The following is an 18,697-nucleotide window of genomic DNA, read 5'->3' on the forward strand; positions in this document are numbered from 1 at the left end:
GGTCCCAATCCAGATTGGTGTCCCCTCCACATGGCTGCAATTTCTATGGCAATAAAAGCTGTCAATGACCACTAGTTATGATGGCTCTGATGCCAATACCAGTCATTGGGGAACAACAGTGGGGTGGGCTAGTCATCTCATTGCCCACCGTGAGAAACACAGTGCAGGGTGTTTCTTTTTTTCCAGTGCCAGAGTTCCAGGGCTCATCCACACTTCTGCTTGCCCCACTACTTTCCCTTGGGAAAATCCACTGTTTACCACTGAATCAGAGCAAATGTCAACTGGGTTTTCTCCAGATTGATGTTTGCTCTGATTTACACCTAGCAAATGGAGTGGCTGTTGGGTATAAAACTGGACAGCAGAATGGCAGCTAGCCACTGAAACACAAAGTTGGTTCTTCAAACTCAGAATTCTGCATTAGTCTTTGACATAATCTATGGGGTCGTTTGAAGATTACAGGGGGAGAGAGCTTGTGGGATCCACCCTAGTGATAGCTCTGCAACAAAGAAAGCCCCCAAGCTCAGATCTGTCGCACTGAATAAAAGGGTCATCATTTCCCACCAACTTTCAGCTTATGTCAATCCAGTGACTTTGCTAGAGTTGGGCAGGGTGACAAGTCACAGCACAGCCAAGCCCAGGGTGTCATCCTAGCTGTGAACTACCACTGGAATAGTGTGACATTCTTGTTTTACAAGCTGTCACTATACGAACCATCATCATCTGGTGATACTGGACAGACTGAGCAATGGCTGCAATGAAGTTGAATGTTCAAGTCTACGCCGAATGAGCACAAACGGAAGCCATGTTTGCTATCTGAGTATTCAGTCCCGATTTCTCTTGAGAGGGCAACTTTTATTTTTCTGTTGCCTTCAACAGGATTAGAAATAGCAACCTACTATTTCGCCCACTTGTGATGTAAGAGGGCTGTTCTCCCTGCCCTTTAAAACAAGGATAATAGGCTTAATTGGTAGCTTGCTTCCATTCAAAAGTGTCTGCTAGGATTTCAATTATAGGCTCACTTGCAGGGCTTCATAGCTCAGATGCAACCACTGGTTTAACTTGGTGCAATCAGCCCCATTCTGTGCAAAGCACTGCTCCCAAAGGGACATTTTACAGCAGCAGCAGCAGCAGCAGCAACAACAACAACAACAACAACAACAACAACAACAACAACAACATAATAATAATAGAAAGAAGGATGAGGGATTGTTGAAGGGTGTGGGGAGGGGAAAGGATAGTGAAGGCTTTTAATTAGAGAAGGGACTTTTAAAGATAAAGCCAGCATTAAAACCAGTAATGGCTTTCTTAAGAAAGGGCCATGTGAGTCTCACAACACAGAGTTGCCAGTTAGGTTGTCAGCATAGCAATCAAGCAATGGTGCACCAGTTTTGCCAACCACTGGTGGGTGGTATCCACTGGGACAAATTGGGAGTCAATTTGTCCTCAGTGCAAGCTAGGAAAGGTTGAACCTATTACTTTTGGTTTTTGTCAGTTTCTCATTTTTCTAATCTTAAATTCAGTCCTTGACATTTCCAAATCATTTTGCCACATATGCATAGATAGATAGATAGATAGAGCTCCTGAAAATTCACCAGCATTTTCATGTGAATTTCTGCTAACATACATAATCATGCAATTTCCACAACGTAAACAATATTTTTTTACAAAGCATTGTTCCCTGTCACAATGAGATTTTATATATTATTTTCATTCAATAAGTATTTTTATGCACACTTTATTCTAGTGTATGCATTTTTGTACACATTTCTTGGCCGCAGAACTTTATTGCAAAATTCAAAGAAATGCAAATTCCAAAGGATGGCTGGGTTTCAGTTTGCATATTGTTTCAGAAAGTGCAGATTTGGTAGGTTGATTGTAGATGGAATCAAATTCCTCCCTCATCCTGATGCAAGACTCATTCAACACATAGAAAAGAAGAAGAAAAGGAGCCAGCTGAGCTGCTAAAAAGACAGCCAAGACTACTGCTTCAGCCCTCTGTTGTGTTGTTGCATTATCCAATGTTTCTCCTCACACGTTTCCTAGTTTTAAAGGGCGGGAATACGGAAATCAATGATGATCATGCAAATGGAGTGAATGAATCACTCAGTTGCTTACAGCTAAAAGCAACAAATGTCTTCTTCCTCCCCTCCCTGCTCCACCTTTGCAGAAATTCTCCAGTGCCTTCAGCAAGACACTCTCCCTGCTAATCTACGCATCCTCTGGAAGAGCTCCATGGAGATTTATGAGAACATGTTGGCTGAGTCACTGCAGGATTTGCCTGTCACTAAAGTGATATGGGTATAAAAATCAAATAACAGATTGATGCCATCTAATGCAGTTGTGTCAAGGAAGCTGGCTGCTTAAGCCCAGAGACCTGCTCTCAGAGGAGAAGTAAAAGGTTCTGTGGGATTTGCAACCCAATCCTATGAGCCACTGGACTGAGGCGGCAGCTCATATAGGATCAAGCGCTAAGCTCCCAGTGCAAAAGAAATGCCCCTGGGCTGATCCCACTCGTGCAGCAGCATCCCTTGGCTCCCATCACTTTCCACCTGGCCCTTGCTTCATGCTGCCAAATGGTACTGGGGGGAGACAGAGCCCCTCCCCTTTCTGTCTAGCACGCTAGGGTCTCTCCTAGTCCGTAGGAGGTCTAGGGCTGGGACAATTATGTGCTGCCCAATTCTACAATTAAGTATGGACTACAAGGGATGTGTGTTGGTGGGAAACCCTCACTGACCTTATCTCTTAATGAAAGAGCAGGATAAAAATAGGACAGAGAGTTTCTGCTAGGAATAGGACTGGTTTGTTTGTTTGTTTGTTTTTAAATTGTGGCCATTTCCAAACATTACTGCTTGTTCATGCAAGTTTCCACAGTGTCTGCATGATGATGTCGTCCTCATCAAAATTCCATCCCATATTACTTCTCCATTTAGTCTACAGTTCCTTTGGTCCAGCAGCCAACTTGAAAAATATGTCATAATTGTTTTTAGCTGGTTGCTTGATTTTATTGCTTTTAGTGATGTTTAACTGCCTTGGCTTTATAGTTTTGTTTATTTTGCAGTTTGCTTTATTGTGTTTTATTACCTTTTGCTGAATGGTAATCATACAGTAAAACTAGAAGGGGCTACTTTCCCTTTTTGATTTGGTCTCTCAGAACATTAAGAGACACGCTGATCTTGGAACCAGAAACACTTCTCTTGCAGGGTACAAAAAAATTAAGCACGCTTTCCCCGTGGTGTTTTGGAGGCACAGTGAGTCAGAGGTTCCCCACCCCTGAACTAGATACTCCAGCCACCAAATCCAACCTGCCTTTTCTGGAATTGGGTTGACCGACAAGTGAAGGAAGTCCCCAAGCCATCTCAGCCTCACCTCTAGCAGTTTCCCGACAGACCAAATCACAACCACCTTGTTTATTTTATACTGATTAAAATTACAGTCATTGTGAGAGCCCAGTGCTGCCTACTATGAATATACTGCTTATTATAATTCAAAGGGGTGTGTGTCACTGTCGTTCCTTTAAGACTCATTAATCATCCATAGCTGGCTGCACATCTTAGAGCCATATGGGACAACCAGAGGCGTAAGCATATGATGGCTGATTATGGCTGAGGATAGTTAAAGGCACACTTATGCCACACTTTGTCAAGAAGGATGATGGGAGCCTACTGCTTGGAGGGCAATAGGATCCTAGGCATTACTACCCTCTGGGCACCAAACTCCTGGGCATCCCCACCATCCTGTCTGATTTGTGATCACTGCAGTCTTCCTAGGAGACACCACCTCCGGTGCTCAGCACAAGCAAGGCAACCCCTGAGAGGCTGAGTTTCCATGCCAAGATATGACTGGAAAAGACAGCAAAGGGACTGTGCTCTGGATTTTTCTCAGAAGAAGAGGTTGCCCCATGCCCACAGGACCTCTCCATTGCCCCATGGCTCTGCAGCCATCATTACGCAACACATCAGGCGTAACAATGCCTCCACTTTGCATTGTGCTCCAGGGTCACACGCAGACTCTTCCCAGAGCCCAGCTGACCTATTTGCAGCCAATCCCATCGTCAGGATTAGACAAGGAGTTCCCCATGACCAGGCTCCAGGGATCCCCCTAGAGAGACTCAATTCAGGAAATCAAGGAGTAAAAAGAAGGTGCTGAATAAGGCTTGTCTCAAATGTTCTGGTAAATATGAAGGTCAGGTCCACTATTTGTGTCTATTTAGAACAGCACAGGAGGCAGAGAGGAGAGATGTTTCTGAAAACGTGTCCAAAAATTGAGACGCAGCAGCCTGGGAAGCTCACATTTGTTTTGTGTTTTCAGACATTTGGTTCCCCTCCATGTCGGTGGTGGAAACACAAGAGTTTGCCTTTTGCAGTTGAAGCGAAGGGACTCTTAGCCATTGAGAAAAAAATTAAGCCATATCTCAGGAACTCAGCTCTGGAGAGCAAATCCAATGATCTTGCTCTTCTGGAAGTCTTCCAACCTGCTCTATGCATTCTGAAGCTTACAATCAGGTCATCTCTGCTACTGAGCTGCAGCAACATTTAAGAGGTTGCACGCCTAGTGAAGATCAACTGGCCAAATGCTTAGAATCAAGGCACTCTTCGCATTGCTGCCCTCCTTTGTGCCAGGCTGTAAGATTAAAACACATTTACAGGGCTGCTCCACACGTCTTGGCTTGACTGTGTGGGGCAGACAGATGGCATGGAGGGACAACTGAATTTCAGCTGGCAAACTGACTTAATGCTTAAGCTCCCGGCCTTCAGGGGCTGCTTCATACGCTCTGGGTCTTAGGAGCCTTTTAGTGCGGGCTTTTGAATAGTCAGATGGTTGGATGTGTGGCAGTTTCATGTCAATTTCACTCTGGAGACAGGCCTTCATTAAAGTCTGGGAAGCAGATGGCCAGTGCAGGTGTGGGGAGGCAAAAGCTTGACATGAAACTGACAAGCACCTAACCATGCAAAAGTGGCGTGTCCATGGATCTTTCAAAGTCTACGAAAAGAATTGTCTGTGGCAGGACTGGCAGGCCTCATTACCTCCCTGCCAGGGCTCAGTTTCTGATAAGAGAGGTGCCAATTTCAAGCCTTCCATCTGCCTTCCTCCTTGTTCCTAAATTGATTGTGACAGGCTGCAGTTGTTCAGGGGAAAACTCTGCACATGCTCTGAGAAATTTTGCTTTACCATTTCTTCACATATTTCAGGGATCAGATGTGGCACTGAAAACAGATTCTGGAGCTGAATCTGTGCCCCAGCATGAGCTGAGCCCCATTTAAATTCAGTGGGTGGTATTCATCCAAATTTTATTCAGAATAGACCCATTCCAATGAATGAGTACATTAGGACCATTAATTTAAAACTTAGTTGAATGCCACCCAGTGGCTGCATGCTTTAGGGGAAATTAATTCATTCTCTCTCTCTCTCTCTCTCTCTCTCTCTCTCTCTCTCTCTCTCTCTCTCTCTCTTAAAAAAGGACTTTAAAAGTAATCTTCACTGACTCATGTTAAAGGAAGACCCAGCACAGTTTTAATCCACCTGGCTTGCTATTTACATTAACACAACGCTTCTGTTTTGCCATTCACTGTTCTGCCCTCCAACACCCTGGAGTGTCAACACTTTAATTATCTCACTCCACAATCCCTGTGGGTCCTGGAATGCTTGCCCTGGGCTCCCAATTTTCTCTTTGCAGTCACAGCCTTCATCCACCATGAATTCCTTTTCCCTGCTAGCACATTGCCGCATGGCTAACAGCTGTGCAGGATTTGTTGCCACAGCAACAGAGAGAGGCAGGGTGTGGAACCTGGTGACAGAGCATTCCCTCAGGTAGATGGATGGAGAGGAGCATCTGAGAAATGAGCTCATGTCACCTGGAGGGCAGGTAGGGTAATTGATGGCTCTTGCAGCCACAGAGACAGTCGAGCAGCATTTCTGAAATGCCTGGGACTTGGGAGAGGAGATACATACCTAGGAAGCTGCCTTACAGTGAGTCAGATCACTGATCCACCCATCTCAGTACTGTCTGCACTTGACTGGCAGCAGCTCTCTGGGATCGGAGACAGGTCTCCAGGAATTGGGGCTGTAACATTTCACTCTGTGCGACACCAAAATCTGGTGCCCCCCCCGCCCTCTCACCTTCCATTGTTTGTCATTGTTGCAGCGTCTGCTGTGACACCTCTCAGCTTGGCACTCATAATAATAATAATAATAATAATAATAATAATAATAATAATAATAATTTATTATTTATACCCCGCCCATCTGGCTGGGTTTCCCAAGCCACTCTGGGCGGCTTCCAACAGAAAAATAAAACACAGTGATTTATTAAACATTAAAAGCCTCCCTAAACAGGGCTGCCTTCAGATGTCTTCTAAAAGTCTGGTAGTTGTTTTTCTCTTTGACATCTGATGGGAGGGCGTTCCACAGGGCGGGCGCCACTATCGAGAAGGCCCTCTGTCTAGTTCCCTGCAACTTGGCTTCTCGCAATGAGGGAACCGCCAGAAGGCCCTCGGTGCTGGACCTCAGTGTCCGGGCAGAACGATGGAGGTGGAGACGCTCCTTCAGTGCAGGCAAACCAACCGTGCTCCCCTAAATACACCTCTGCAGGGATGTTAGACAGGGAATACTCCTAGCCCTACATGGAGATGCTGGGGATCAAACTTAGGACATTCTGCATGCAAAGCAGATGCTCTAGCACTGAGCTACAGCTCCTCCTTTTCTTCAGGGGCACAGCAGTGATAGAATTGAAATCCCAAGAAGGGGGTCTTCTATTGCAGGCTGGGAGCACAGATTGGGCACTTGATGGACAAAGCGCCCGGCTATTTTTGCCTAATTTATTTACGCACTTCAAGAGGATACCATAATACAGCACCATTTAAACTGATCTGTGATGTGATCATATCTGGACTTCTGTGCACAGTTCTGGCTGCTGCATGTCAGAAAGGATATTGTAGATGTGGAAAAGGTACAGATAAAGGCCACATACCCCAAAATGACCAGGGGACTGGAGCCACTTCCCTATCAGGAAAGATCTGGGACTTTTTAGTTCAGCAAAAAGGCAAGAAAGTGGGGGATACACACAAGAAAGGTTAATAAAATTATGCATAGTGGGGAGAATGTCGATAGAAGATGTCTCCCAGCCTCATACTATCAGAACCTGCGATCATCCAGCAAAGCTAAACATCGGAAGATTCAAGACAGACGAAACAAAGGACTTCTTCACACAGCACATAATTAAATGATGGAATTTGCTCCTTCATTGCCTAGTGATGCCCATCAACTTAAGCAGTAGGCAAATTCAGAGAGGATGAACCTGTCCTTGGCTGCTTCTCATGACAGGGATGTGAGGCAGCATGACTCTGAATACCAGTTGCTGGAGAATAACAGCAGGAGTGGGCGATGGCACTCATAGCCTGATTATGGGCTTCCCAAAGGCATCTGGTTGGCCGCTATGGGAAACAGGATGGTGGGCTCGATAGGTCTTAGACTCAGCAGTGCTCTTCTGATATGAGACTGGCGCTTTATCAGAAGCTGAGGAGTTCTGTGCTTACCTAAAACGTGTTGGTGCAAATCGGAGACATTTGCCTGAAATGGCTTCATTTGTCTACTTCATTTTGATTCAACAAATGTTCTTTTTCCAGAAATGAGGAAAGTTTCTAATTTAATTTGCTGCTGACTGAGGAAAGACGGTTGGGACTCACTGGCCGATCAAGAGGGGTTCAACCTTGGCATTAACAGCACCAGACTCTAACCAACTGAGCTATTTACAACAGATACTGTACTGCATTCCTCATACCTTTTCAGTGTGTTTTCCTCTGTCATCATGAGGAATGGAAACAAACTTTCAGAAAAACCCCCGATGATACTTGGACCTGGAGGATGCCACTGCAGCCACCAGATTATAAATGAAAAGGCACAATCCAATGCTATGCAATTCAGACACAGCCGTGCCAATTTTTAGCACTCCCCACTCCAGTTATATATAGACTGCTATATTTAGCATCCTCCAAGCTTGCCTATATAATCGTAATGCACAGTTGCTGCTTCTCCTCCTGTCACTCAGATTCTGAAGTGCAACATACACCCTTCCAGAAAACCAGTCCCTTGCAACAGGGCTGGCGAACTTGTGGCCCTTCATATATCTCTGGACTCCAGCTCCTATCATCCCCAGCCAGAATGACCAACGGTCAAGGAGGATGGGGGTTGTAGTCCAGCGTCACTTGGAGAGCTAGCAGTCTTTTACCCCAGCTTTACATCGGGGACATTATTACAATTTCTATTTTACTTTTGGGGTAAAATCAGCGCCAGAGCCTAGAAAGTGCCAGGAACAAAAACAAACAAACAAAAACAAAACCCCAAACCACCTGACCTGATAGCCCTTGCTTACATCATCCAATCACTATCCATGTATCCAGTACCATTTTTCTAGAACAAGGGGAGTCAGAACTTACTATGGACACCTTTCCTGTTCTTTTATAATGGCAATGGTCCCCACCTGAGAGGGGCCAGAACTGAGTTCTGGCTTTAAAAAAGCCCCGCATGTATCCCTGTGTAACGAGAAGTCTCAAGTCTGAGCGGAAGCCAGAAAGGAAAAAAAAATAGTGTCCTGTGTATCTCTTGCTAACACAAAGCTTAGCTTCCTTGACATCACGACAACAATACCATTGGTGTTAGAGAAAGGGCTCACCTCCAGGACTCTGCCACTGATGTACCGGTTGCAGGTCTCGCATTTAATGCCAAATTGGGCATGGTAGTCAGATTCACAGTATGGAATGCCATCCCTGTGGGAAAAGATTCAGGCTATGAGGTTTAGAAGAGGGAAAAGGATAGTCAAGAATCTCCCCCCACCCCTCAGCAGAATTTCTATTGTATGATGCTGAAATGTGACCTGCGCTCAAGTGAAGGGCACCAAGGGGGAAAGCAGCCTGCCAGGAGCTTATTTTGGTGTCCAGTCAGAAACTCTAGTTAAGTTCACAAAGGGGCTATGATACTGAGATGTGATAATGATCTTAATGCAGTCTATACACAATGAAGAAGTAACCTAGTGCAATGGCCACCCAACAGCAAGAAAGAACTGTGACCATGCTTAGCCCAACGGAGAGCAGGCCCCTGACTCATGCTTGGGCTCTGACATCTTAATCAGAGGGAAAAGCATGAGGAGTTTTGATAAAGGAGACTAAAGGAGGCAGGCAGGCATTAAATAGTCTGTAGACTTTTCTTTGAGGAGTGTTAAGTCTGACCAAAACCTGCTTCACGCATTACGCTTTCTACACAGTCATTCATATTTGTTTAGGAAAGGGGAGGGGAGGGAACTTGCAAAATATAATGATCAAATTGCAATGTGACTACTATTTTATTTTATTGGCCTGCTGCATATATACTGGGAATCAAACTCAGCACTCAGAAAAACACCCACATGTTATGCTAGCACAAGGATTTGTTTCTGTGTGAAAGGATTCAGAAGATCCTTTGCCCTATCACGCCTAGATTACTCCAGGGCTAAAAGTGTCCATTGATTAACCAGTGTGTATTGAGTAATTAAATCACTAACTGCACAGTAAAAATGTAATGTGGCTTTTAAATGGGATTCTAGCAGACGCTGTCCAGTGACTTTCAGTACTGATGGCAGTTTTACAAACAATTATCTTGAGGGAATTTAAGATAGCTTTACTGCCAATGAAAGTAATTTCTCTGCATTACTCAGTCAAGAGAAAACGTTGCTCTCATTATATAGCCTCAAATATTTCCTGGCACTGTCTGTAACGTCACAGTTTCAACTCTCATCCATCTACACACAGGAGACAGGTGCAGTATTTACTGCAGCAGTCCTGTGGCCTGTCAAATGACGTTTGTAGGAAAGGTGATCTGCTGGTTCCCTCCAGGAGGGAGGCTGCATATCTTTCCCGAGAAAGAGATGTGCAACTCCCCTCTTTGTGCCTTACACAGGGAATGAAAAAGAGGAGGCACAGAAGAGTCACTCTTTCTTTCCCAGCTTGGATGCAAGGTACAAAGTCAAACGAGAGATGCCAGGTGGTGCAGCCTGGAGACCTTCTCCAAGGGCACAGGTCAAATGCTTAGCTTCGAAGCAATCCCCACCCACTCAGCAGAGACATGAGGAATGTGGGCCAGCAGGCCATGGGGAGGAGACACGCACTTGCTGATGTATTCTCCAGTCAGGACGATCCCACAGGTTTGGCACTTGAAGCAGCTGACATGCCACTGTTTCTCCAGGGCCAGGAGAGACTGACCTTGCTTGATCTCCTCCTTGCAACCTGCACATTCTGGGAAGCAAACGAAGCAGAATTAACAACACAGCAGCAGTATCTTGAACAGTTTAAGAAGCAGACACTGAAGGACAGCTGCGCCCACCAATGGCATGCTGCCTTGCAGAATCATGGACAGCACTAACTTGAATGACAGGGCATGCAGTAAATGGTACAGACATTCTGGGAGCCCTGTGCCATTTTCAGGGTCCTGTCCAAATTTTATGCAAGGAGTAGCTATTTATCTAGCACAGGGATGAAGGACCTCAGGGCCAGGAGGGGAGTGCAGCCCTCCAGGCCTCTTTGTCTGGCCCTCAGAATTTTCCCCAGGCCACACCCCTCACTAGACCTCCTTCACATCTTTTGCCTGGCTGGAATATGTCCTTGAAATCTGATGGTGCCTTTTTCTTGCCTGAATGGAGGGGAAAGAGGGGTGTATGTGTAGAAACTAGCCTACTTGCCATGTCACAGGGAGGTGAGATGTGGAGTCCTCACCAAAAGAGGAACAGGAGGTGTCAGCCTTACACCAAGCCCTGGATCAGGCTCCATCAGGGGTGAGGAGCCAAGGTCTCATGAAGAGGCAAAGGAGGGGCCACCCACACTCAGGGTCAGCTCAGCCTCTGACATGAGGGAATGGCAGATTGGAAACCTGTCTCGTCCAAATAAGTGCCAAGGGCTCCTCAGGAGTAAAGGTCTCCTTGAGAGGAAAGGCCTCCTCTGCAAGAAGGTAGATGATAAGAGTCAACCTCTGCACATTCTGATCACAAGTTGTTCTGACCTTGCTGCTTGCCTGACCCTTGTTGTAAGCTCTGTATGCTTGGACCCTGACCTTGGACTGACCCTGGATGCTCCAGTGAGAACAAGACACTGCTTTACAATGGGACACTTTGCATTAGTGGCGCCACCCACTTTTGCCTCTGGGTCCCGCCTATCACAGGAATGTGGGCCCCAGAAGGTTGTCCAGAAGGGAACAGTGGAGAATGGCACAAAGTGGCTCCCAGAATAATTGTTGAGCTAACACACACACAAAATTGCAAGCTGAAAGTTGTAAATATTGCTCTCAGCCCTGTGCTGAAATGAGCACCTAGGGCAGAAAGTGCACTTCCTGTTTTAGGTCACATTTGTTGAGCCTGACTTGGTTTCCCACATTTTACTGCTGGCAAGTAGGGTGCTTATGTAATAGGCCTGTGGAAAGAACGGCCACATTCCAGCTGGCTGCCAATTCCTTCCTCTTCCTTGCTGTTTCCCCTCCTGATCCAACTGCTCAAACCAAGCCAGATGTGGCAATTCAGGTGCACCTTCGCTTTTGAAGAACCTAACCGAGGAGCGCCTGGCAGAAGTGAAAAGGAAAGCAAAGAAACAGAGTTGGGGCACATGGATGGAGCTTCTACACACCACCAGATACTTGAGGGCACCATGGGCCCCTTTGTTTCATCTCCATGCCCCATTGCCCCATTTGGTAGTTGACATTCTGCTGGCAGCCCCCACCTACCCCATGTCTCCCACTAATAGAAATGGAAGGGCATTTTTCGATGCAAGGCTACATCGGAAGAGCTGTTCCCTAACCTCTGCCTGCCTTGGCCATGTCTGGTCTGTGGCGTTATTTACTGGCTTCCCTTCCTTTCCCATTTCCTTCGCTGTCTGCCGAGACCAGTGACAGGAAGCACATGGGCTTGGAAGCCACGACCTTGACTGTGCTCTGACAGCCTCTTTCCTCCTGCTCCTTCAAAAGTGGAGAATCCCCCAGATTTCCAAGTAGCCGCTTTGCTGCCCATGTAGAAGATGGGCTGATCCTTTTGGGAAATCCATTCCCGCAACAACAGAGTGAGTGCAATGAAAAGGTGAAGGGCATCCATCACTGCTGATGCTGTTTTTCACTTGCCACACCTCAAGAGTGCTGGAGGGAGAAAACACGAAGCAGATCTTCAAGCTCCGTTTGCTGTCCCTCCTTTTCTCGCTCTTCACTAATCTGTCAACGCTACCCTCAGGCTTGCCGGCTGCTCACCCTTTTTTGCTACATTCCACCACTAGGAAGGCTTAGGGAAACCTCCAGCTATTTTTAAAAGCGCCATACAACACTTCAGGCAAGTTTGCTCTGGATCCTGGAAGAAAAGGCAGATAATCACGAAAGCCTTATATGTTTTACAGCGGCTACCAAAATGATCTTAAACTCCCACAGCAAAATGTTTTGCCTTTATATATTGTGGGGCGTTCTAACCTGGGTAGCCTTTGCATATACTCTTCCTGCCTCCTTTTCTGAAACAACAGGGAGGTGCTGTTTTAGCAGCACCAGTGAGTGTGCATTAAGAGCAGTGGCTAATATAGGTAGAGAGAGAGAAAGAGAGAAAGAGAGAAAGAGGGAGAGAGAGAGAGAGTCACTGTGTTTCACCTGGACCCATCCTGAATGCTGCTTGCAGCTGGTTATGAATAATCCATGCTGCCCTCAAGTAACCTGAGCTACACAGCCAAGGAGCGGAATATATGCAAGAGTGGATTTCAGGGGAGGATGTGGTCTTCAGGTGACCTGATAGTGGTCTAGGGCATGGAGAGGAAAGGGAGGGGTAGAGGGGCAGAAACCACATAGTGGCCTTCACTTGGTTTCTCTCTCCTGGCTCTAAACAGATTCCTGGAAATCAGACACAGAGGGAGGGGAAGAGAAGAGAAGCATTGTGCAGGTTCAGCAGGATCTGGGCTGCCAGTTTGATTCACAGCACCTGGTTCCTGAGTTTCCAGTAGTAGAAACTGTTGGCTAACTAGCCTATTCTGAGAGTTCTGTTCCATTATTATTATTATTATTATTATTATTATTATTATTATTATTATTATTACTACTACTACTACTACAGCTATAAGGTGATAATTAGAACCCAGAGAACATCTCATTGACTTACTGTAATAGAAAATACCTTAGCAGAGTATTTTCTTACATATTATGTGCACAATGACATATGTGTGACATGTGTAGTATGTGTGCCACATGTAGTATTAGTATTATATATATCACCTTGGTATTACAAGTATCACAAGAATGGAGGCAGGGCCAGCCAAAGACATTCTGAGCCAGGAAATACAAATGACATCCCTATCTTAATAATTAACATGGGGTCCACAATCCACTGGGAAGTTCTCCTCCACATCTCTCATTGTAATGAACTACTATGCCCTTGCTCAGTTCCTGTTTCCTTTGAAGAGACTTGCACCCTAGAGGTCCAATTCTGTCTGTCTCCAAGTACAACAGCATGAATGGAGCCTAAAATACACAGATTGAAGCAGCTGTTTCACTTTGCTGCATGGATGGAAGCTGTTTGTAACTCTGAAATATTGGGATCTGAAAGGAGGACAGCTGCCAAGTTCATCATTCCAAAAACTCCAGGGACAAACTCCAGCCAAAGATGCCATGAAAGATTTTATTGCATTTCAGTGACATCTTTTGATCAATCGGAGACATCGTCTCATAATAAGGAGGGACAAGACACTGTGATGTCTGGGTGCAATCACTTCTTGGATGCAGAAGCTGGTAAAAGAATATTGTTGTCATCAAGTACACATTTCTGCTATCTCTATGTTACTTTAGTGGTTGTAGATACATTAGATTCCAAGCTATAGAAGGCCTCTTCCTCCTTTGATAGCATGGAGGGGACTGACAGATGCAGCTGCTCGGCTTCTGCCTCCCATCCAAAGGAAAGAAGCTGTGTCACAAGACGACCTCCATCTTTCATTGCAAAGGAAAGGCCAATAGTCAACCCTACCCTCAATTCCCACCCTTGCTTGCCTTTACAGGGCATCTCTTTCCTATAGACCAGGGGCAGGGGAGTCCATTGGCCATGCTGGCTGGGGCTGATGGGAGTTGGAGTCCAACAATATCTGGAGGGGCACAGGTTTCCCCATCCCAGGTAAAGATCCTCCACATCTGCTAAAAATGCATTTGCTGACCAGTCTGGAGGTTATCAGTGGGGTACAGCAAACTAAACAGCCTGGAGGTCAGCTGTAGCCTGCAGATCCAGCTGCCAAGACAGAGAGAGCATGTCCTGATATTCAGTTGATGTGGACACATAAACATGGTTCAGTTTTAGGCATCAAAAAATCAACCCTGGATCAAATGGTCACAGTGCAGTTATATACACTCATGCCTTTGGGAAGATTCAGGGAGCCAATACTGAGGAATCCTTGTGGGCACCAACATCTTATATACATATGTATGTATGTATGTATGTATGTATGTATGTATGTATGTATATTAGCTAAGTGCACAAATTTGGAATTATATTTCCAAATGCAGCTGTACAACAAAAAGGGGGAGGGGTCTGCAGAAATGCGGATGGAAGTTTGACTTTCTCTTGTAACAGTGCCTTTTTATGTACTTCTATTATTGTTTCTTAAAATATGTATTTTAAATCATCCTTCCTCAACTAACTCTCAGACATCAACTAATTCTACATGCAGACCACATTCTCAAACATGGTGCTATGTATATGTAAATCTATTGAAATCAATAGGTACAAGTGCTCTCAGCTGGATTGTGTTCACAGTGTTGCTCGTGTTTGGCAGTTCCCTGCAGCCTGGCCAGGAGCAGACTGTCACCAGGGGATGGGACACACACACACACACAGTTTTGTAATCTTTTTGGGGAAGACTGTGCTGTTCTTCCCTTGCAATCAATGTGTCTAAGTAAATCACTAGGGAACAAGAACATCTGTTGCTTCCACACTGACATCACACAGCCTGCATTGCAATTGTGCCCAGCTGGTCCACATCCCAGTGCAGACCACTCGCCAAAAAACGTATTGTACTTTTTAAAGAGTGATTGCCATTTAAAACAGGAGTAGAGAACCTGTTTCAATCTGAGGGCCACATAATTCTCTGGGCAAACTTCTGAGGACCAGATGCCTGTGGTGGGTGGGTCCAGAAGAAGCACCAGAGTTTCAGGACACATTCCAGCCCAGCAAAAACACGCAAGGAGTATGCAAAGTGGAGCCAGTGAGAGATGTGACCTGAGAAAGAGGTACAGCCTGGGGAGACTCTCAAGGGCTCACATCGGATGGAGGTTCTCCGCACATTTACTGGCAAAGTATAAAAATAATGAGATAGGATCTGCTGGACTTACGGCTTGGTCCATGAATCTTGATGGGTTTGTTGCTGATCAGTGAATGGGAGCAGGTTTGGCAAACACAGTCCTTGCCACTGAATGTGACTTTGTCTCCAATGGGGAACGGCTTCCTGAAAGAAAACATCACAAATACTCTGTAGGACTTCAGATATCAGATATCTATGGATCCCCTTTGCCGGTTTGCTAGTTCTTCTTCTTCTACAGCACCTCACACCCATCATTGGATCTATGCCTCTTCAAGCTATCTTCAGTGCTCCTCTGTTTTTCTTTTATGTTTAAGCCTTGCCCCCCCCTCCTCTGTATGTTGCTTTTGAACATGGTATTGAAAATGTTAATTAGAAAAAGGGGACATTGCTCCATTCTCAATCTCCCCCTGTGTTGCAGTATTACTAAAACTCTGGGACAGGCCAATTTGTTCTGCTCCCCTTGGGCCATCCCAGGCATCTCCTATTTCCCCCTTCAACATCTCTGTCATTTTGTTGTCTTCCTTTATACCCTACTTCCCTTCTTTTTTAAAAAAGTTCCAGTTACACCAGAAAGTAGTACAGTTAATATCATTCTCATTGCTTTTGCAACTGAGCAGAACCAACAGCTTAACATCAAACATTATAGCAGCAGATTTCATGATCCTTATTAACATATTTGAACATTTCAATTCAAATATCAATATTTGGTTCATAACGATGAAGGCCTTATATTTTTTTAACAGAAAAAAATGAATATTGCAGAACTAGCAATGCTCTTATCTGCATATGCAGAAAACAGAGAAGTATGTGCACAAAACTCGGCATAGAAAAGTCAATGAGCAGGGACACGCAGGCATCAAGGTAAAGGTAAAGGTAAAGGGACCCCTGACCATTAGGTCCAGTCATGACCGACTCTGGGGTTGCAGCGCTCATCTCGCATTATTGGCCGAGGGAGCCGGCGTATAGCTTCCAGGTCATGTGGCCAGCATGACAAAGCCGCTTCTGGCAAACCAGAGCAGCACATGGAAACGCCGTTTACCTTCCCGCTGTAGCGGTTCCTATTTATCTACTTGCATTTTGACGTGCTTTCGAACTGCTAGGTTGGCAGGAGCTGGGACCAAGCAACGGGAGCTCACCCCGTCACAGGGATTCGAACCACCGACCTTCTGATCAGCAAGCCCTAGGCTCAGTGGTTTAACCACAGCGCCACCTGGGTCAACTTCAACTATATCTTGGGAGACTTCACACACGTAGGCAGAAGGCATGTGAAAAGAAGCATTCCCTCTGCTTCTGGGGTGGCCAATGTGTCATGCAAGGAGTTACCAGGAGTGCTTCATGTTATGAGACAAAAGGAAAGGTTCCCCCCCTCCCGGGCTCCTTCCCCCCTCCTACAACACCTACAAATAAAAGGAAATTGCAGGGAGGGGGAATGAGATGTGCCATGACCCCTATAATAACAGCAATGACTGCCAATGGGCAGACTTTGACGCCCAGGTATATTGGTAGTACATTCTGTTTTCATGAGAAGTGAAGATTTTATTTATATCTACACAGCGGTGGAGCAAGCCAATGGGTGCCTGGGGCAGCATGGGTGCCCTGTGCCTGGTGGCGGGGCAAGCCGCCCGCGGGGTGGGGCGAGCCAGGGCAGGACGCTATGTGGGGCCTCCCGAGTCTGCCTGCCTCCTGCCACTCAGCTGCCCTACAGCTGGGGGGGGGAGGCAGTGGGCGGACCATTTGGGCAGCGTGGAGCCTGCGGGTGCCCAAGCCGTTGCATATCTCCCAGGAGAGACGCGTGGTTCAGGCATGCTGCAGGCCCCATGGTGAGTGCTGCCCACCATTTTGTCACCCCTCCTCAGTGGTAACACCCGGGTTGACCTGCCTCCACCGCACCCCCTTCCTCCGCCCCTGTATCTACACAATCACACCATGCTAACTCCCTGCGGATACACAATCTGGGTGCATGTTTGTATAGTCAATTTAGCTCCTGTGACGCAGCAGCTATGAAAGGTTGCCTCATCATGGATTTGAGAATGCCAGTGGTAGTAGCTCAGTTCACTTTTGGCTGCTCCTCTTTCCTGTTTGTTTAAGTCATGAAGATACTCCAAAGGTTCTGAACACCCTAAGAGAAACTGTGGAAATATTACAATGGAAGCTGTTCTCAGAGGTCCTTTTTACAGAGGATCATTTAAAAGGGTTAGTACACTTTTACTGCCTTGTTCTATTTACACTCAAGATAGTAAAAGGTTAAAAAAAGGGAGCACAAGCTTAAGTAATTCCACCTCTACCCATGTATACAGGTGAAGCAAGGATTCTAATTTGGCTGGTGGCTGCAAGAACACAGCAGCAGTTCATCAGATTTCAGTATCCTGAGTGGAAAAGATGGGATTTTGCACGTGTTGAAGAATGCAGAGCAAGTGCTCCTGTCTATAAAGACACAGGCAATCAAGCAGGCATTTGGGGAAAGTAATTGGGGGAAGGAGGGGGATATACTGTAGCTTGCAGCAAAGGATATGCCATTGAGGAGAAGGGAACGATCTGCACACCTGGTCTATACAAACAAAGCCGTATGTGTTAACATACCCTGAACATTACATGCTTGGATTAATTTCAGTTTAACTGAATAATCACCCTGGAGAACAAATATATTGGGTGGCATAGGACTTCTAGAGAATGCCAGTTTTGTAGTCTGGGATCAGAATGGTTGATCTGTTTCTCATAGGTGGAAGCAGTGATCCCCATCCCATCACGTTTTAAGCTAAAGAAGCTGTATATATAGAGAGGTAAAGTTACAGACTGTCAGGCACCAGGGGTCTCAAATCACCAGTGCCACTATGACAGCTGAACGGAAGAGGCTGAAGTTGTCTTTGGAAAGTGACCCACAGCATGCCAAAGTGAGACAGGGCTTTCCAAACTGTATGTATGACCTTGATCTCCCCAAGAGTTACATTTAAAGCACATGGCTTCCCCAAAGGATTCTGGGAACTGCAGTTTGTTAAGGGTTCTGGGAAGTGTAGATCTTTGCGGGGTAAAGTTTCCATTACTCTTTGTGAGAAGCCATGTGCTTTAAATGTATGGTGTGTATGCAGCCCGTTTCTGAGCAGCAGATCTACCTTGATCAATTTGTGCCCAATGTCCATCTTGACGTACACTTACACCAAACCGCGGCTTGTTCAATCTGTTGTCTCACAATACAGGGACAAGGTATACATTGCCAGCGGTGTCATAGCTGCTTGTACACCTTTCCTGGCAATGCTTGAAGGGAAAATATTGTGTGAGTGCCAACATTGCTATGTGATTCCTTCCAGCAGACTATAGCAATGGTGGTGGCAGTGACGTGTGTGTGTGTGTGTGTGTGCGCGCGTGCCGCACAGCTAGTGTGG

The 18,697-nt window shown here is 45.9% G+C and overlaps 1 protein-coding gene across 7 annotated transcripts in view; it reads right to left on the reverse strand.

The window, feature by feature from the left end:
- The window catches only part of ABLIM3 (actin binding LIM protein family member 3), a 171,385-nt gene that overhangs the window by 36,245 nt on the left and 116,443 nt on the right, over positions 1 to 18,697 (reverse strand). For all 7 annotated transcript variants that reach the window (XM_088661834.1, XM_088661832.1, XM_088661833.1 and 4 more), the window contains 3 exons: positions 15,349 to 15,461; positions 10,136 to 10,262; positions 8,669 to 8,762 (listed from right to left, as the gene is read on the reverse strand). In XM_088661834.1, the coding sequence (XP_088517960.1) occupies positions 8,669 to 8,762; positions 10,136 to 10,262; positions 15,349 to 15,461 (334 nt within the window). The remainder of the gene's footprint in view (positions 1 to 8,668; positions 8,763 to 10,135; positions 10,263 to 15,348; positions 15,462 to 18,697) is intronic.

This window comes from Zootoca vivipara, chromosome 2, assembly GCF_965207765.1.
Source record: "Zootoca vivipara chromosome 2, rZooViv2.hap1.1, whole genome shotgun sequence".
In the NCBI taxonomy this organism is placed as follows: Eukaryota; Metazoa; Chordata; class Lepidosauria; order Squamata; family Lacertidae; genus Zootoca; species Zootoca vivipara.